At 40.2% G+C, this 21,440-nt stretch overlaps 1 protein-coding gene across 1 annotated transcript; it reads left to right on the top strand.

Annotated features, from left to right (window-relative positions):
• Positions 1-639: 639 nt before the first annotated feature.
• LOC133658055 (uncharacterized) lies at positions 640-2,208 on the top strand. Its single transcript, XM_062059667.1, has 2 exons — positions 640-1,471; positions 1,937-2,208. The coding sequence occupies exons 1-2, from the start codon at positions 945-947 to the stop codon at positions 2,118-2,120; spliced, it is 711 nt and encodes a 236-aa protein (XP_061915651.1). The 5' UTR covers positions 640-944; the 3' UTR covers positions 2,121-2,208.
• The last annotated feature ends 19,232 nt before the right edge of the window (positions 2,209-21,440 follow it).

Genomic DNA, 21,440 nt, shown 5'->3' with positions numbered 1-21,440 from the left:
ATGACAGACTGCCTTAAAAAAACAGAATGGAATTAAAACATTTTTTACTGAATGAGACACCCAGAATGTACATGAAATAAAGAATGTGGGATTTACAATATTAACTATGAATGATAAAACACTGAATATTGACAACATATGAACGTCACACACCCTTTCGATCGACATATAATCAAGCCAAACGCAACAAAAATGCAACAAACAGCGAAATATGTAATAAAAAAAAAACACCTACAATCTGATATATCACTAAGCTTTAGAACTTTGTTGTAAAAATCTAATTCCGCGTCTGTCCCTGACACCCGCATTTCAGGCTGGCTGCTCTGGAAACACTCTGTGGAAACGCACCCCACCCACACAGCTTGGTGCCTCATCTGAGCTGTTGTGACTTACTTTACCATAATAACTAATTAGATTACCATAGTAACTAGTATATCATGCAAAAGTATCATTGAACCATTTAAATACTTGGTATAGTTCAAGACTTACGCTAATTTGAAAACATCACTGCACATCATAATGGCAGCTACAGTTTCCATCTTAAAGGGAAACTTCGGTTTTTTTCAACCTGGGCCCTGTTTTTATAATTTTTTCTGTATATGTGAGTGCTGGATAAAACATTTTTTGAGGTCGCGCCAGTATTGAGCAGGGCAGGCAGCCTCCAGCCCAGCTAACGCTCGTACACAGGGCAACTGGCTCTCGTCAAAATTCGGCCTATAAACATGCATTTTTTTCACACTGACAGGCTCAGATAGTTACAATGAGTGTCCGACAACATACTAGAAAGGAGAAATTAACGTATGTCTCTACCTTTAGCTGGAGATCGCTGTTTGTTGTGAGCTGTGTCCAAATCTCACCACGCTACAAATCTCGTTCCGAAATCTCGCGATAACTCGCGACAAAACACCGGTGGAAAAACAGTTACCTGACTGAGGTGAAGAGAGATGACTGAAGTGATTTTCTGTTGGATTACCGAAGACTGTTATTTTAGTTTTATAGAAAAGTTTGTTTGTTTGTCTGTCATGGCTGAATTTTTGCCTGATGTGGACGACGTGGATGAAATTGCATTTGATTTTGATGGCCGGCCGTATCTATTTGAGCCGGAGTACACAGATGAAGAGCTTCAAGAAATTGAAGAACGGACGAGGAGAGACGGAGTTGGGCAACAGGCAGAGGGCACGGAACCAGCTGCTGCAAGGCTGCGAAACACTGGAAACTGGTGGTGTTCCTGTGGGTGCTGTGTACCTTTGCCTACAGAGGAGGAATGCCTCTGTTGCAGGGAATGGGACCTTTTGCAGCCAGCTGTGTTTGGGGATTACCCAGTGGACGGTACACAACGCTGTGTAACGTCATCAGAGGATTTCCCCTCCTTGATCAACAGGGCAGTGCTAGAGACCTTCTTCCATGTTCCCAAAATCAACTGGAAGAGGCGGCCAAGACCACAGGGAGAAAACGGCCAGCTGTCTATTGAGTGAGTATACGTGACATATTTAGCTTTGTGTAATTTATTTACTGAGAAAGGTCTCTGGTGTGAGTAATTACTGTTACAGTATGTATTTAGTCATTACAACTGTTACAGTATGTATTTAGTCTTCATAACTGTATGTATTTAGTCTTCATAACTGTATGTATTTAGTCTTCATAACTGTATGTATTTAGTCTTCATAACTGTTACAGTATGTATTTAGTCTTCATAACTGTATGTATTTAGTCTTCATAACTGTTACAGTATGTATTTAGTCTTCATAACTGTATGTATTTAGTCTTCATAACTGTTACAGTATGTATTTAGTCTTCATAACTGTATGTATTTAGTCTTCAGAACTGTATGTATTTAGTCTTCAGAACTGTATGTATTTAGTCTTCATAACTGTTACAGTATGTATTTAGTCATCATACTTTTCACAAATAAACTTGATTCTTTCCTCTTCTCCAGCCAATGCAGACTAGTGGCTTACCGTGTGGTGCTGGAGTGGGCGCTCAGAGGAGAGCGTCTAGGTCGTGGCAATAGGAGAGTGTTGCCTAGATGTATAGTTATGGCTATAAGAAGCAAGTACCCCTCTCCCACCGGCACTTACACTGGCTTCAACGAGGCAGAGGACATCTTCAATATACTGTAAATATTTCTGTACACGTACATATCACTGTAAGATTCAATCTTTTACAATAAAGTAATAACAATAGCACAGCTGTGTTTCTATCTCTTTATTTTAAACCACAAACCAACACCCCCACAACCACACCCCCACACACACCAATAATGTTCTATACATTATTTTTTGTCAGCTTTAGTATGGTTTGAACCGTGAACTGTGCCGTGCAAGTAAGTCTGCCTTTTCAGGCCTCGGAACAGGAGCTATGTTGTGCAGTAATCTTCGGCGTTTACCACTGATTGTGTCCAAGTAGGAGGTAGTGCCAGATAGGTCCCGGACAATGATGGCTTGGTGCGAGGTGTGGTCTGATGGGGACTTGAAAGAAGAACTTTCAAGCAAGATGAGAGATTAGGACCTCTTGATTGAGATGGATCTTCGTCTGCTCTGTGTTGCGTTTTGACAGGAGTGGATTGTGGGACTGCAGCAAATTCTGTTGCTTGTGGAGAATCACCACCATCAGCCTCCTAAAATTGTTTTATTCACAGCCAAGTAAGAACATTATTATTGTACAACTCATAATTATATTTCTTCTATTACAGTTTATAAGTTTACAACATATACAATTGTTTCCCTGTTCTCAAAATCAGAATAGCCATAAAGTATAAGTGTGTAGTCTAAAACATTACACAGTCATTGAGCTACACTTCAGCGCCACTAATAAGCTGATCTCTATGATGTTTCCTAATGTATTAGTTGTCACCAGTGCCTCATGTGCAAAGGTAGATATAAAAACAGTCTTATGTTATGTAATTGGTTAGTATAAATATTACATTTTTACACCATGCACACACACACACACTTTAGAAAAAATATTACTCAGATATCAATTTGTGAATATCACTTTTCAGATTCTGATTACTTTATTCTAATATGAATGTGAAACGCAGAAAAGAGGGGATAAGTCTCTATTCATAGACCATTAGGCTCAGTCGATTTTTTGGGGAAAAAATATGGGTTTAGGTCATGCCATCCTATCATATCAAAAGAATCAAACAAAGGCAATAATCAGAAAAAACTATCCGCAAAGTAGTAGCTATACCACCCATTGTAACTGAGCTACATTTTGATCTAAAAGATATTGTATTGCGCCTGACACCCATATATATATATATATATATATTGTTTATATATTGGATGTAGTGTTTTGAGAATGCTGGATTGTGAAAAAGACCACTGCTCATCCGTAAACTAAATGCTTATAAGCGGTGCTGTAGCTGAATTTACAAACTAAGAAAAACATCAAAACAGCGATCACACATTCAACTCATTGATAAAGTATATGCACAGTGTTTGAAATTACAAACTAGGTCAATTATAGATGCTGTCAGCTACGTATGAGCATCCTTTGTCCGATTTTTACACTAGTTGAAAGTTTACACATGCTATTTGCTAGTAAAGGTGCTAATACAGTGCTTATATTTGCTACTATCATTCGTGTATACTGATATCACATCAACACAACATATTAGCTAATAACGTAACATTACCTGCACTCTGCATGCAGCTGGTGTCTCCCATCTTGGGACTGCACTTTTCTTTAGGTAAAGGTGCTTCGGATTTGGTCTCTTCTTTGACTGGCAGTAGTCATCCCGATCAAAGTGATCACTGCAGACCCTGTGGTCGGCACGGCGCAGTACATCAACAGGAGTGTCGGCATCCATTTGTAGCACAGCTAGCCATAACTTCAGTGTGTCCGTGTTGAAGTAAGGTAGTCTATGAAAGCTGCGCGAAGAGTAGCGCAACATTTTGTTGCCACAGTTTGGAAATGCGCACTCACGAACCATTGTTTTACTTTTATCCTTTTCTATAAAACTAAACTAACAGTCTTCGGTAACTTAGTCCAATACAAAATCACTTCGGTCGTCTCTCTTCACCTCAGTCAGGTAACTGTTTTTCCACCGGTGTTTTGTCGCGAGTTATCGCGAGATTTCGGAACGAGATTTGTAGCGTGGTGAGATTTGGACACAGCTCACAACAAACAGCGATCTCCAGCTAAAGGTAGAGACATACGTTAATTTCTCCTTTCTAGTATGTTGTCGGACACTCATTGTAACTATCTGAGCCTGTCAGTGTGAAAAAAATGCATGTTTATAGGCCGAATTTTGACGAGAGCCAGTTGCCCTGTGTACGAGCGTTAGCTGGGCTGGAGGCTGCCTGCCCTGCTCAATACTGGCGCGACCTCAAAAAATGTTTTATCCAGCACTCACATATACAGAAAAAATTATGAAAACAGGGCCCAGGTTGAAAAAAACCGAAGTTTCCCTTTAAAGATCCAAAAAAATGTGGAAATGCCCGGCGGGCCAGATTGAAAAGCTTAACGGGCCGCATGTGGCCCCCGGGCCTTCATTTGCCCAGGTCTGCTCTGGTTAGTGGTCCCACGCTCAACTGCTGTCAACCACTAATCAGAGAGCTACTTAGTCACCTTGCTCGCCACGCTCAGTCTGGCGTCATTGTTTGCCGTATGCAACAGTCACGTAAGTTGTGTTTGTTCATGCCACAGCTACCAAGTTTTCCTTGCCATAGTCTATGCTAAGTATTTGCTTTAGCTTCAAGGGTGATCAGCACGTTGTGCCTTCACCTTGTGTTCCATTTTGTTGTACTACTTTGATTTTTGAGAATTAAATCTTGTTCTTACCTGCACGCTTTGTCCGGATTTGGTCCGTCTGCATTTTGGGAGAACGAACCCCGCAGTAAGCTGCGCAAACCACGTTGTGACATAAACTGACCACACATACACAGCACCCCTACTGAAAATGAAACATTTCGCTTTTGTACACACAAAGTGTGAAACGTTTGGGAGGGGAGCCATGATAGATAGTATTATTATTATTTTAGTACTAATTATTATGTTGTTTGTTTGTATTCAAAATTGTATTATAATTATTAATAATAATAAAATGATGATTATCATATGTTGAACATAATTCAAAGTAACACTTAGTTGTAAAACTATTGATTACTGATCCAATTAAATATAAACATGTATTATATGTGTAACAAGAATAAACATACAACATGTATTAATATATAAATACATAATTAGTAATATTAGCAAAGTATTCAATATATTATTATTAATATAAATAATACTGATAATGATGATAATAATGATGATGATGATAATGAAAATATGTTAAACATAATATACTCAAATTAAGTTAATACTAGGTTGTCCATCCAGCCATCCAGGGCAGCACGGTGGAAAGGGTTTAGTACGTGTGCCTCACAATACAAAGGTCCTGGGTTTGATCCCTGGCTTTCTGTGTTGAGTTTGCATGTTTTCCCCGTGACTGCATGGGTACCCTCTGGCTTCCTCCCACCTCCAAAGACATGCAGGTGGGAGGGGGCCTATCCCCAGGTGCATGTCTTTGGAGTTGGGAGGAGCCTATCCCCAGGTTCATGTCTTTGGAGGTGGGAGGAGCCTATCCCCAGGTGCATGTCTTTGGAGCTGGGAGGGGCCTATCCCCAGGTGCATGTCTTTGGAGGTGGGAGGGGCCTATCCCCAGGTGCATGTCTTTGGAGGTGGGAGGGGCCTATCCCCAGGTGCATGTCTTTGGAGGTGGGAGGGGCCTATCCCCAGGTGCATGTCTTTGGAGGTGGGAGGAAGCCGGAGGGAACCCACGCAGTCACGGGGAGAACATGCAAACTCCACACAGAAAGACCCCGAGCCCAGGGATCGAACCCAGGACCTTCTTATTGTGAGGCACACACACACTAACCCCTGTTCCACCGTGCTGCCAATAACCAAAAAATAAAAACAATTAAAAACATTTTAAAAATTAAGAAATGCGCGTTGTTATTTGGCAATTCCTATTCAGAGTCATAATGCATACATGTGTCAATGGCTTTGTTGTATTCATTAAAAACATAGTTGATTGACGTTTGCATCGCCAACCAAGAGCTTCGTACTCTTTTTCGGACATGTTGAATTGTTCAAACATGATGTTCCGGAATGTAACTTTTTCAAGCATGTCTGAAATAAACAAACACACCATGCCGATGTTCCTAATACTGTTGATATCCCTCTGCAGCGAACCTTCTCTTAAGCCCACAATACCTCCTGTGATTGCGACCTGTACCGTAGATACTCACACGTCACGTTTCCATCTGCCGCTGATGTTGTCTCAGCCCTCTGACAGGTGCCTCTCGCCGTCCCTCACGGAGATTCCGAGGAGCCTGTCAGCCAACGGAGGACAGCTTTGCACACAAGAACAGCTGGTGAGTTTCTAATCTACAGGCCCAAGGAACCATGGAGGCTTCTCTGTGGTAAACACATCTTGTTGTCTAGTGCTGGGTTCATAGCGCGGCCACATGCTGAAATTGGGATTTAATGCAGCGGCAGCAGTCAGACCATACAGTAGTTTCCAAATCAAGCGAGACAAGTTTTCTTTAGTTGTGGAGGACATCCTAGTGATTTGTTTTCAGACATACGCACACTTTAGTACCAACATAGCCACAGAAATCCCACAAAGACAAAACATCCAAGCTTTGGTTTTATTGCCACCAAGGGGGGTCTCGGCCAGGTACATTATCCCGTGATGTACCATTAAAGGGAAGTAGGACACCCAACAAGAGGGTAAAATCAGCTTAGAAGGCTTCCTCATGGGGGTTGTGGAGGTATCTTCAAACATCTGCTACACACACAACGTGAGCCATTAGTGCAATGATAAGAGGGGCCTGTGGCAGGAAGACGACTTTAGATCTTGCTATACATTCCGTGTCTCCTGACAGAATAAAACAAGACTATTCTTTGAGCACACCGCTGTGGCAGGAGAAGGCGGCGTCACTCTGCTGATGTGTGGAACAGTGGTAAACAAAACATAAATAATGCCGGAAGCTCACGAAGGATCACTTTTGTGTTCATGTCTCTCACTGTGACATTAAAAATAGAAGTAGATTAAAGGCAAGGACACCCAAGACAAAGTCTGGGAAGATTATAGATTATTGTTAGAAGGAAAATAGAACTGTTTATACAATCTACCGTATAAACACACAAGGTTTATTACACTTAAAGGTAACGATACCTTTTACAGGAAGCACAGATATGTCCTCAAGCTGTAAAAGTCAAGATTACACCATGAATAGATTTACAACTTGTAATCCCACTTCCGACACCATTTTTTTTAGAGATGACCCATACTTCATGCCTCCTCTACTTGCAATGCCATCAATAGGAATCCCACTTCTGACACCATTTGATAGCATTGGGATTAACCCTAGAGCCAGGCTGTTACGTTCCCTGATGGTTTAGAGTCTAGGGATCATAGGGGAATGCAACATAAAAGTGTATAAACCAAATGAGTTGTAAATTAAAAGACACCGAAGCCAAGGATTGAAAACAAAAAAACTAGTGTTATTGAAAAGTAACCACGGGGGGGTTACAACAAGACACAACACTAGCCTAGCTTGGGAATACAGGTGCTGTCAAAGAAATTAACAAAACATACCAAAACACACCTCTAGAAAAGAAAAGGTAAGCTGACTATCTAAAGCTATTTAATTAGCACAAACCAAAAACCTACCTACCTACTCTAGCCAAAGAGGGGGTCCAAAACATACAAGGGTGACAGCCACCACTAAGCCTGGTGTCTCTATACACAGACAAATCCTACGTGTGTAGTGTATAGAGGCCTCTGTCTAACCTTTCCCAAGACTAGGCTGCAGATACTTACAAAAGTTGAAAGGTCAAGAAAAAAGAAGACAAAAAAAAAACAGGTAGCACAAGTTTAGCAAAAAGCTTAACAAAAATGATTACAAAACAAAATAGCGCCAAAGACAAAGTAACGTCTCGAAAAAGTAACGAAAAAGAATCCACCCGATCCAGTGGTGAGCAGGTGGTTTTAAGCAGCACAGGATGATGAATGGTGGACTGGGATTGGCTGGCTGATCAACAGGTGAAATGAGCAGCAGCTGGGAACAGGAACCGGTTGATTAGCAGCAGAGGCAGTGATTGAGATTAAAGATTAAAGTACCAATGATTGTCACACACACACTAGATGTGAGTGTGACCTGTACAAACAAAAGAAGAAGAAACACAAAACAAACAAACCAACACTACGTGGAACGTAACACGGGCTGTTTGTGGTGCCAGTCAGTTTGTGGACAAAACTTTTTTGTTCATGCTCACTCTCACTGTGACATTAAAAATGGAAGTAGATTAAAGGCAGCTTAGTGGGGACACACAAGTCAAAGTCTGGGAAGATTTTAGATTATTGTTAGAAGGAAAACAGAATTGTTTACACAATCTACTGTATTTGACCACATATGGTTTATTAGACTTAAAGGTAACGATACCTTTTACAGGAAGTACAGATATGTCCTCAAGCTGTAAAAGTCAAGATTACACCATGAATAGTCTTACAACTGGTGATCCCACTTCTGACCCATAACTCAAGCTTCCATCACACATGGTTTACCACAACCAGGAGTCTTTACAACTTAACATGCCACCAATAGGAATCCCACTTCTGACACCATTTGATAGCATTGAGATTAACCCTAGAGCCAGGCTGTTTAGGGTGCTAGTCAGTTTGTGGACAAAACTGTCCCAAAATGGTTCATTTTAGACTCTGTATGTGGAATAATGACAATACACAACAGCATCATTTTTTGAGGACTGATTCTGGTCTTCCTTTGAATTCCAACAGTATTTTGTGAAATGGATTGTCGTGTTATTATGTGTTGTGAGTGCAAACTGCCCTTAAACACATCATTCTGCATTCACCGCCCTCCAATAAAACCGTGTCAAAGACTGTAGAGATAAACTGACAACAACAGAGGATTGAGTCGATCTGGATTGACCGTTGAATTAAATATGCACATTTTTGCACGTTAAGTAGTCTGCGCCTTTATTTTGGACAGACACTCTGACAACAGCTGCCTCTTCTGCTCCTCTTGATAGTCATCTCATTACTCTTTTAACAGATGTATTTGTTCAAAGGTGCCGCAGTAAAGTGGGATAGCTGGCTTTTTTCTGTAGAATGAGATGTAATTCTGATGTTCTGTATGTGCCAAATGAGCTAAACTGTCACCAGTGGGAAAGCTGTTGTAATACCCAATGACAGGGCCCGCCGAAATGAACGCCATTATGTTCTCTCATCCCTGGCATTCGAGCACAAAGCCCAACCAGAGCAGCTGGTGACGGACGGATGATGCACGGTTATGTTGGGTACATCTATGCGTAGCTGAAGGTCATTCAGCTTTCCAAGAATTGTTCATCACTCGTCATGTTTGTGTTATTGCGGCGGCGGGATTCATTGCGTTTATTTGCCGCGTGCCTTCCATTTCCCCACGCCGTGAAACCCATAATGCACAACAAAGCTTCCGCCGAGATGCAATATCGAGAGCATTGGGAAATATTATTGCATGAGGCTCCCCTGACTTCCTGCGTATGACAGGGACAGCAGTCAGCGCTATCTCAGATGTTGTATGAAGCAGAGAAGACAATGCAAATGTAATCTCAGTAAAAAGAAAGAAAGAAAATCTAACTTCATACATCACACAATAGTCTGTACGTTGTCTTGTTTTGTGTTGAAACATTCAAATACTGACAGAACGACACAAGTTGGTTCATTTTTACAACAATATTTGTGCACACATACCCTAGCCCAGGGGTCGGCAACCTTTACCACTCAAAGAGCCATTTTGGCAAGTTTCACAAATTAAAGAAAGTAATGGGAGCCACAAAAAAATTTTTTTAATTTAAAATGAAAAACACCGCATACAAAGGTTAAACGCTTTGTGCTATGTTAACTAGGGGCCTCCGACACACGCACCGGCACGCACTTTAATGTGGAAATTTGATGTTAGTGCAGCCCGCAAGTTTTGAATGAATGGCGCTTGATAGCGTCATACTTGCCAACCCTCTCATTTTTCCCGGGAGACTCCCGAATATCAGAGCGTGATGACACTGCATTTGGCGGCCTCTACAGTCTGCCCTTACAGTGTACCTGCCCGACCACACGTATAATGCAGTTTCAACTTGCTCACGTAAGTGACAGCAAGGCGTACTAACTCAGCAGCCACACATCTTACACTGACGGTACCAATACCCAGAATCCCATGCAGCCCTAACTCTTCCGCTCAACCAACGCACGGAGAGGGGGGCGGAGGGGGGGGGGGGGGGGGGGTGATGTGTGGGGGGATTTGGTGGTAGCGGGGGTGTATAATGTAGACCGGAAGAGTTAGGGCTGCATAGGATTCTGGGTAATGGTTGTGTTGTGTTTATGTTGTGTTACGGTGGGATGTTCTCCAGAAATGTGTTTTTCATTCTTTTTTGGTGTGGGTTCACAGTGTGGCGCATATTTGTAACGTAACAATGTTAAAGTTGTTTGATACGGCTACTGTCAGTGTAAGCTGTGTGGCTGATGAGTAAGTATGCTTTGCTGTCTCCTGTGTGTGCAAGTAATAACAACATGCAACATGTGGCTGGACTGGCATGCTGTATGTAAATGCTATAGAGGACAATTACTGCAGTGCAATTAGGGCACGCCCTTTATTTAGTAATTAGAGTGTAAATAGGATTATTTTTTCCCTGGGAGTAATCTATGAGGGACACTGAGATCCATAAATCTCCTGGGAAAATCGGGGGGGTCGGCATGTATGTAGCTGAGCCGAATCAGGTTGCCGACCCCTGCCCTAGCCCAAAATTCTAACTATAGGGCTTGAAAGTATGACGTGGACACGCAATGCATCATGGGTCTTACTGCATCAGGACAGCATTTTTACATTGGCTTGAATGCAAGGCTCTGTCCTAAAGTTGTGTTTTTTTATTTTACAACTGTCCAGCACCCCCCGCAACCCCAAAAGGGAAACGTGGTAGAAAATGGATGGATGTAACTTCCAAATATGTCTCGAACGTGCGGCATCAATAACTGCCACAATGGTTGTTGTGATCGCTTTAAGGAAAACAAATCAAATTGGTGATATTTGTCTCATTTCCAGCATAGAAGCGAAGCCAAGGAAGTCGGGTTAGTGACGATGAATAGCCTGAATAACAGCCGTGAGATGATCCAACATGACTTTTAACGCCATGGAACATGTCACCAACTCACTCATACTACAGAAAACAGACTCCAGGGACCTGTACACAACTCTTGGCCAACGCCATCTCAGATGGGCCGGGCACATTCATGGTATGGATGACACTCGCCTCCCCAAACTCTTATAGTATGGCCAACTAGCCAATGCTCTGCGCAAACAAGGACGTCTCTGCCTACGTTTTAAAGACATAACTTTGAGGCTCTTGCAAGTGAGAGATCCAACCGGCGTGCACCAATGAACAATGGCTGCAGAGTAGGGATGTGCGTATCGATCCTGTGGTATCGATATATCGGTACTCACACGCTACTCATTTGGCATCACTTTTCTGAAAAAAGTATCGATATAAACCAAAAAACGGCGTGTGGGGGGTGCAAGCATCACTTTCAGATGTGTTTGATGACTTACTTAAGTTACTATGTGTGGGACAGCCCTGTACCTGGCAGAGTATAGAGCTGGCCCAGTCACGTGACAGGAGACAGCCAATGAGCGTGGTCAACGTGCAACACACACACAGCCGACAGCGATGCAGCCGGGCATATCCAGTGTTGTCCAATTGTTGACTTAAAACAGGCATTGTTTTTTGTTTTTTTTAGTAATGTTTACTGAATATTTTTGTTTAAATGATTATCCTAAATTCAAATAATTTCCACACAGGGGAATTTACTGTTAGTTGAAAATTGCTTGAGTATTTAGAACAAGATAAGAAAGAGATACAATTTGGAGATTCTTCATCTTTGCATTACAGTTTTATTTTTTTCCAAGAAAATCTTGAATATATGATTGAATGTGATTTTGGTTTTAATCTGTTACATCATTTCTTACATTTCGAAAACATTAGCCTATTTCATATTTCATTAATTGCTAATTATATCACAAACTTTAAAAAATAACTGCAGCTTCTTGCAATTTGGATTTGACTGTTAATTGGAAAGCCCTAATATTTAATTATTATTATATATAATATATAGCTATTATTATATATAATATTTAATTTATTTTTCATATTTATGTTATTTATTTTAATTTTACTTTTATTATATATTGACCATAGTAAATGTGGTATAAATGGTCTGTATTTGTCTTGTGATTTGTCTTAAATAATAACAATAGTAATAATATTTTTGACTGACAAAAAATTGCCAATAAGAAATTATTGGTATCGGTATTGGTATCAGTATCGATGAAAATGCAAGAAAAAGTATCGGTATCGTATCGAATCCTAAAAGTGTGGTATCGCCCATCCCTACTGCAGAGTCTCTTAGGAGGCAAACAAGACGTGAGATGATTGAAACGGGAAGCAGTTTGTTGCATGCGACAGGAACGGACATCATCGTAGTAGCTGCAAAAATATTAGTCCCTCCTAGGTTTTGAACCAAACCTGGGGGCCGGTCTAATGCAATTCCCCCCAGCGAATAGACTTGCTCTAAACCGTAACCCTATCCCAACTCAAACCCTAACTTTAACTGCAACCTTAAACCTGACCTAAACCCTCCACTTTTCCCACGTTTAATTCAATCCGAACCAAGACCTAACGATGCCCTATCTCAAGGATGTTCTGGTATGTTACTTTTGTCTGGAAGGCTACAGTCCACACACAAATGGTTATCTGGTCCTTCTGTTTCCCATCTTCCAAGGAAGTATTCCAAAAGGTATTCTATTTTACCAGAGGGGAATAAGAGGATTATGCAAGACACTAAGAGCCAATATAATTGTTATGCCCCACAATGTTATTTTCTAAGACATCTAGTGGTGGAAATCAGTTTTGCAGTTTGTGTTCTATTTTGACCCTCCTGTCTTGCCGTAGACAGCTTGGTGTGTGTTTCAGAGAGCAGATGTCAAACAAACAGCACTTACTGCAGGCTTTAAGCTTTCTTTTCAACTTTGAAGACTTTGAAGGTCTAAACCTGTAAGTTTATGTTAATGTAACATGCATATGTATATTGTGACACATTATTTGTGCATTTTCAGTTTAAGACTGCTTTAGTAAGATATTTGTGCCTATTGTTGAAAGCTAATTACTGGCAGCATTTTGTTGGTTTGGATGCTAAATAGCAGACTTCTATATTGGTTTATATAGCTATGTACACATGTATGTTGTATATAGATATATGCTGAATGTAAAATGTTTGTTTATGTGTTTTTATTCACAGTTTTACAAAATATACGATTGATCCTTCACTAAAAAGGCCTAAACTACACTCCAGACGCTTGGGACTCTTTTTTCATCAAGGATTATATCATGTTAGCTATCTGCTAAGCTAACCAGCAAAAAGCAAGAGCAGAATATATAATTATGGGAAAACTCTAACGGCCTACTGAAAGCCACTACTAGCGACCACGCAGTCTGATAGTTTATATATCAATGATGACATCTTAACATTGCAACACATGCCAATACGGCCGGGTTAACTTATAAAGTGACATTTTACATTTCCTGCGAAACTTGCGGTTGAAAACGTCTATGTATGATGACGTATGCGTGTGACGTCAATGGTTGAAACGAAAGTATTCGGACACATTGAATCCAATACAAAAAGCTCTGATTTCATAGCAAAATTCCACAGTATTCTGGACATCTGTGTTGGTGAATCTTTTGCAATTTGTTTAATGAACAATGGAGACTGCAAAGAAGAAAGTTGCAGGTGGGATCGGTGTATTAGCGGCGGACTACAGCAACACAACCAGGAGGACTTTGAGATGGATAGCAGACGCGCTATCCGATGCTAGCCGCCGACCGCATCGATGATCGGGTGAAGTCCTTCGTCGCTCCATCGATCGCTGGAACGCAGGTGAGCACGGGTGTTGATGAGCAGATGAGGGCTGGCGTAGGTGGAGCGCTAATGTTTTTATCATAGCTCTGACGAGGTCCCTTAGCTAAGTTAGCTTCAATGGCGTCATTAGCAACAGCATTGTTAAGCTTCGCCAGGCTGGAAAGCATTAACCGTGTAGTTACATGTCCATGGTTTAATAGTATTGTTGATCTTCTGTCTATCCTTCAGTCAGGGGTTTATTTATTTTGTTTCTATCTGCATTTAAGCCCGATGCTATCACGTTAGCTCCGCAGCTAAAGAGCTTCGCCGATGTATTGTCGTGGAGATAAAAATCACTGTGAATGTCCATTTGGCGTTCTGGACTCTCATTTTCAAGAGGATATAGTATCCCAGGTGGTTTAAAATACAAATCCGTGATCCACAATAGAAAAAGGAGAGAGTGTGGAATCCAATGAGCCAGCTTGTACCTAAGTTACGGTCAGAGCGAAAAAAGATATGTCTTGCACTGCACTCTAGTCCTTCACTCTCACGTTCCTCATCCACAAATCTTTCATCCTCGCTCAAATTAATGGGGTAATCATCGCTTTCTCGGTCTGAATTAGGGCTGAACGATTTATCGTTTTCAGATCGAAATTGCGATTTCAGAAGTCTCAATCTTGAGATCGTGAAGGCTTCGGTTTTAGACGAACGTTATTTAGCTCTCCTGGCTGACATGTCTGTTGTGTATATGCAGCCTGCTCGTGCTACTCTCATGCCTTGTCAAACTCACCAATCAGAAGTGGTAAACTACTTGTGAGCAGGGCATGCCGTCACGCTAACCAATCAGAGGCGGCCATTGACGAGGCTACCGCGTACACGCCCACTAACAACTTTGGTGAAGAAACAAACGTCCTGGAGGAAATGGCTGCTGCCGCCGGGTCAGAAGTGGAGGAGGATTTAGTTTTAATACAGAAGAAGAGCAGCACGTCTGTCATTTGGGACTACTTCGGTTTCGAAACTTCAGATGTGCATCAGAAACAGGTACTTTGTAAAACTTGTCGGGCCAAAGTCGCCACATCCCAAGGCAACACGACTAATTTATTCCGGCACTTGAAAAATCACCACCGGCAGTTACACGACGAATGTATGACCAAAAAGTCCGGTGAAAAGTCAACCCCGAGCGATTCAGCCCATTGTAGCAAACATACCACAATTACAGCGTCGTTTATTACCAGCCACCAGTTCACCATCAGAAAGATTGTTTAGTGCTAGTGGCAATGTTGTCACATGTCAGCGCTCATGTCTTAAACCATCAAAGGTTGACATGCTAGTTTTCTTGACCAAAAATCTGTGAAGAGTGATGTAGAGATGTCAGGGAAGCAAGTATTATTGTTAAAGTACTTTTTAGATTGTGTTTGTTCTGCACTTTACCCTGACTTGTGGTGTCAGTTTTTGTAAAAAAAAAAAAAGATAAATGCTAGTTTTCAGGAATATTATGTTCTATTGTTAACAGAATAGATGTGCAATATTTGGGTGCTGCTAAGCGGTAAATGAATGACCCACCTATTTTAATGTCTGACATATTTTTCAGAAGGGCAGAGGTTGGGTCATTTTGTTTTTGTAATAGTATTTTCTTTATTACCATTACTTTTCAATTTCACTTTAAAATATTGTTCAGGTTTCTTCCAGGGTTGAATAAAGTACTTGAATTGCTGCTATAGATGTTGATAGGCTAGCTCTCTTGAGCCATAAAAGACTGACCTACCTACTTGAGTATAAGACTGTTTACATAAGGTCAGGATCCTTTTTTTCCTTTATTGAAGTTGTTGAATTTTGTTTTTCTTATTATATATTAAGCATTGCTTTTTGTGTTGGAATTGTTTTGTATTTTATTTAACTTAAACTTTTTTATTTATCTTAACATAATTAAGGTTTTTGTACTGGTTTTAGTTCTTTAGTTTTAATAACTGCTGTTGGTCAAGAACTTTGGAGAATGTACATGCATGTTTCTTAATAAATACATGTTTGAAGCAATTCTTACCTTTTAGTATTCATCCTTGCATTACATAGCATTTAATGTTTTCATGGTATATCATTTTTTGTCATGTTTTAAATCTGTTACTGTTACTGAAGCTTGATTTGAAAAGAAATCGTGAGTCAAAATCGAAATCGCAATTTCTGTCAGAAAAATCGTGATCAGATTTTTTCCTGAAATCGTTCAGCCCTAGTCTGAATCGCTCTCGCTGCTGGTGTACACAATGTGCAGATGTGAGGAGCCTTTCAACCTGTGACGTCACGCTACTTCCGGTACAGGCAAGGCTTTTTTTATCAGCGACCAAAACTTTATCGTCGATGTTCTCTACTAAATCCTTTCAGCAAAAATATTGCAATATCGCGAAATGATCAAGTATGACACATAGAATGGATCTGCTATCCCCGTTTAAATAAAAACATTTCATTTCAGTAGGCCTTTAAAGAAATGGTTTACCTAACTCAGGGGTCGGCAACCCAAAATGTTGAAAGAGCCATATTGGACCAAAAATACAAAAACAAATCTGTCTGGAGCCGCAAAAAATTAAAAGCCATATTACATGTGTCATGAGATATAAATGTAATTAAGAGGACTTAAAGGAAACTAAATGAGCTCAAATATAGCTACAAATGAGGCATAATGATGCAATATGTACACATCGCTAGCCTAAATAGCATGTTAGCATCGATTAGCTTGCAGTCATGCAGTGACCAAATATGTCTGATTAGCACTCCACACAAGTCAATAACATCAACAAAACTCACCTTTGTGCATTCACGCACAACGTTAAAAGTCTGGTGGACAAAATGAGACAGAAAAAGTGGCATAAAACACGTCCTAGAAAGTCGGAGAAAGTTATATCAATCAATACATGTAAACATACTATACGGTGAGTTCAAGGACCGCCAAAATAAGTAGGACAAAACGGCGCTCGCCAAATACTCGAATCAGTGAAGCATGTTTAATATAAACAGTGTGATTTATAACAATTACGGAGGTTTGTGTCATGTTTGTCCTCCTACAGAAAACAAAAAAATAGATTTTTTTCCCCTCATCTTTTTCCATTCTTCATACATTTTTGAAAAATCTCCAGAGAGCCACTAGGGCGGCGCTAAAGAGCCGCATGCGGCTCTAGAGCCGCGGGTTGCCGACCCCCGACCTAACTGATGCAACTCACTTCTATGGAATTGGTTTGTGTTCATACAAGCTAACTGTACACAAAATGATGACACAGCAGATGCAACAACAGCAAGAATTCCTTTCTCGGATATTTACATGTGGTCACATGAGTTGACGGATGACACGAGATCCCAGTCAGTGACTTATCTGTTCACATAGCATGCGAGCCCAAACTAATTGATGTTTCTGACAAACGCTGGCCTAAACAAAATTGCAATGCACTCAAGATAATTAAAAATTCTCCCCAGGATAATGACTTTATGTAGCAATCTCCTTAGGACATGACTTACGCGGCACAGCCCAAGGCAAACGTAATTGATTATACTGCACGCTCGTAACTTTACTTACTTCTCTGGGGTCGCGTCCCCACAAGGAAGGCGCACCTGAGACTTCTCCAGGAAGTCTGACCTGGAGAATAATTATTTCTGCTGCAGGGTGCAAGTTTAGACAAAGCATCTGAAGAAAATGAAATCGCAAGATGTTTCAACAGTACAAAGCCGAGGTCTTTCACATTGCACATAACACAAAAGCATGAATCATAATGTACATTAGAGCAGGAACAGAGAGATCAAACCAGGAAGGAATATAGAACTTTCTACTCTTTCTGTAAGGATGAAACTTTGCGACACAATTGCCCTCATAAATGTTCATCTTAAACGCTCTAATTAGAGTTGGGAAGTTTATTTACCCAAAGCGGAATGATTCATTGCTAGCCGGCAAACACTATACATATGTATGTACTATAATACTTTTGACCCAGCAGATTTGCTCACATTCTCAGTAGAGCCATAATAAATTCATAAAAGAAGCAAACTTCATGAATGTTTTTTGTGAGCAACAAGTATGTGCTCCAATCACTACATCACAACAACAACAAGTATGTGCTCCAATCACTACATCACAAACATATAAGAGTTGTAGAAATGATTGGAAACTCAAGACAGCCATGACATGATGTTCTTTACAAGTGGATGTACACTTTTCACCACCACTGTATATATTATATGTATATATTATATGTATATATATATGTGTATATATATATATATATATATATATATATATACACATATATATACATATATATACATATATATACATACATACATATACATACATATACATACATACATACATACATACATACATACATATGTATGTATGTATGTATGTATGTATGTATGTATGTATATATATATATATATATACATACATACATACATACATACATATATATATATATATATATATATATATATACACATACATATATATATATATATATATATATATACATACATACATACATACATACATACATACATACATACATACATATATATATATATACAAAGACAAAAACCAGTGAAGTTGTCACGTTGTGTAAATGGTAAATAAAAAGAGAAATGCAAATCGTTTTCAACTTGTATTCAATTGAATAGACTGCAAAGACAAGATATTTCATGTTCACACTGGAAAACTTTGTTACATTTTGCAAATATTAGCTCATTTGGAATTTGATGCCTGCAACATGTTTCAATAAAGCTGGCATAAGTGGGGCGGTATAGCTCGGTTGGTAGAGCGGCCGCAACTTGAGGGTTGCAGGTTCGATTCCCGCTTCCGCCATCCTAGTCACTGCCGTTGTGTCCTTGGGCAAGACACTTTACCCACCTGCTCCCAGTGCCACCCACACTGGTTTAAATGTAACTTAGATATTGGGTTTCACAATGTAAAGCGCTTTGAGTCACTTGAGAAAAAGCGCTATATAAATGTAATTCACTCCACAAAAAAGAGTGATAAAGTTGAGGAATGCTCATCAAAGACTTATTTGGAACATCCCACAGGTGAACAGGCTAATTGGGAACAGGTGGGTGCCATGATTGGCTATAAAAGTAGATTCCATGAAATGCTCAGTCATTCACAAACAAGGACGGGGCGAGGGTCACCACTTTGTCAACAAATGCCTGAGCAAATTGTTGAACAGTTTAAGAACAACCTTTCTCAAGCAGCTATTGCAAGGAATTTAGGGATTTCACCATCTACGCTCCGTAATATCATCAAAAGGTTCAGAGAATGTGGAGAAATCACTGCACGTAAGCAGCTAGAGCCCGTGACCTTCCATCCCTCAGGCTGTACTGCATCAACAAGTGTGTGTAAAGGATATCACCACATGGGCTCAGGAACACTTCAGAAAACCACTGTCAGTAACTACAGTTGGTCGCTACATCTGTAAGTGCAAGTTAAAACTCTACTATGCAAGGCGAAAACCGTTTATCAACAACACCCAGAAACGCTTCGCTGGGCCCGAGTTCATCTAAGATGGACTGATGCAAAGTGGAAAAGTGTTCTGTGGTCTGACGAGTCCACATTTCAAATTGTTTTTGGAAACTGTGGACGTCGTGTCCTCCGGACCAAAGAGGAAAAGAACTATCCGGATTGTTCTAGGCGCAAAGTGTAAAAGTCAGCATGTGTGATGGTATGGGGGTGTATTAGTGGCCAAGACATGGGTAACTTACACATCTGTGAAGGCGCCATTAATGCTGAAAGGTACATACAGCTTTTGGAGCAACATATGTTGCCATCCAAGCAACGTTACCATGGACGCCCCTGCTTATTTCAGCAAGACAATGCCAAGCCACGTGTTACATCAACGTGGCTTCATAGTAAAAGAGTGCGGGTACTAGACTGGCCTGCGTGTAGTCCAGACATTGAAAATGTGTGAAGGCTAAAATCTGAGAAGGGAGACTCAAACAATGTGGTCAGTGATGTGGTGAGCCCCGCTCGTACTTCAAGGGAACTGCCAGCCACAGCAGAAAAGAAAAATACATGGCGACCGAGTTAATTAAATCCTAGCAAAGAAATAAGACGTGTGGTTTCCTGAATAGACAAGAAGCTCTTCCACTTTAGCCGTTCGTTCCAATAAACGCAGGCCAGGAAAAAGGGGAGCGGTAATCCCAAAGGTCACCGGCAAACATTCATAAGGGAGAGATGTGTGCGTAGCTATCTAGTTGACATTTGTTTGAAGCGTGCACGGCTCACATAAATGTCACCTTTTTAATTACACCTGATGGTCTCTCTTCATTAGCCAGCGAGCACTCGGGACACCAACCTCCTGCTGGGTAGACACTTTTGTTCGCCAAACCAAGGCGTTGACCAAAAAAAGGCCACTTTTCTGACTCCCCACACTGCAAAAAGTCAGTGTTCAAAAACAAGTGAGGGGTATTTTACTTGAACTAAGCAAAATGATCTGCCAATAGAACAAGAACATTTGGCTTGTCAAGACTTTCCAAAACAAGTCAAATGAGCTAACCTCAATGAACCCAAAAATAGCTTCAAATAAGTATATTCTCACTAATAACTTTCTTAATAGAAAAAACATATATGACACCTTTTTGCTCAATATGTTGAAAAATGTCCTTAAATGAAGTAAATGCTAGTGCCATTATCTTGACATAATGATATGCACTCGGCATTACATTTCTTGAAAGCAGCAAACTTATACTAAAACTAATTTATTGTTGTTAATGGAAAGGCAACAAGGCAAGCGCTTGTTACTCTCGGGGTCTCCTAGCCGCTCAGGCTAATCATATTGTCTAAAAATGCATTTTTCCATGGATAACATGACATCATCGCGCCAAGTGCGTGCTCTTTCAGTCAATTAGTGTGCATATATACAGCCCGGCCCCCGGACAACATTTTTTTAATTGTAATTTTGAAGAATTTATCTGAATGTGCATGAACTATTTCTGTTCAAAATTGTTAGAAATGTTAAATATTTAAATATTAACTGTCAGTTTACTGTACTGTGCCAACTGTACTACTATATGAGTACATATTTTCTATTGTTTCATTGAAAATAAAACAGCAAAGTCCATTTGGCTGTCATCTGTTTTAATTATGAGACACAATTGTGGCAAAGTCATGATTTTTTATTTCATGCTTGAAATAAGAAATGATGACTTTAAAAAAGTAGTTTTCTACTTGTGAGTGTTGATGACACAACACTTGATATTCTAGTTCAGGGGTCGGCAACCCAAAATGTTGAAAGAGCCATATTGGAGCAAAAATACAAAAACAAATCTGTCTGGAGCCGCAACAAATTAGAAGCCATATTACATACAGATAGTGTGTCATGAGATATACATTGAATTGAGATGACTTAAAGGAAACTAAATGAGCTCAAATATAGCTACAAATGAGGCATAATGATGCAATATGTACATATAGCTAGGCTAAATAGCATGTTAGCATCGATTAGCTTGCAGTCATGCAGTGACCAAATAT

The sequence above is a fragment of the Entelurus aequoreus genome, linkage group LG10, assembly GCF_033978785.1.
Source record: "Entelurus aequoreus isolate RoL-2023_Sb linkage group LG10, RoL_Eaeq_v1.1, whole genome shotgun sequence".
NCBI lineage: Eukaryota > Metazoa > Chordata > Actinopteri > Syngnathiformes > Syngnathidae > Entelurus > Entelurus aequoreus.
Note: the sequence above shows the minus strand (reverse complement) of the source record. Positions and strands in the feature narration are given on the sequence as shown.

Bases quoted from the DNA above. Each gene is read 5' to 3' on its own strand.
- LOC133658055 (XM_062059667.1), top strand. From the start codon at position 945: ATGACTGAAGTGATTTTCTGTTGGATTACCGAAGACTGTTATTTTAGT. The intron at 1,472-1,936 runs GTGAGTATACGT...CCTCTTCTCCAG, and splicing joins AACGGCCAGCTGTCTATTGA to CCAATGCAGACTAGTGGCTT.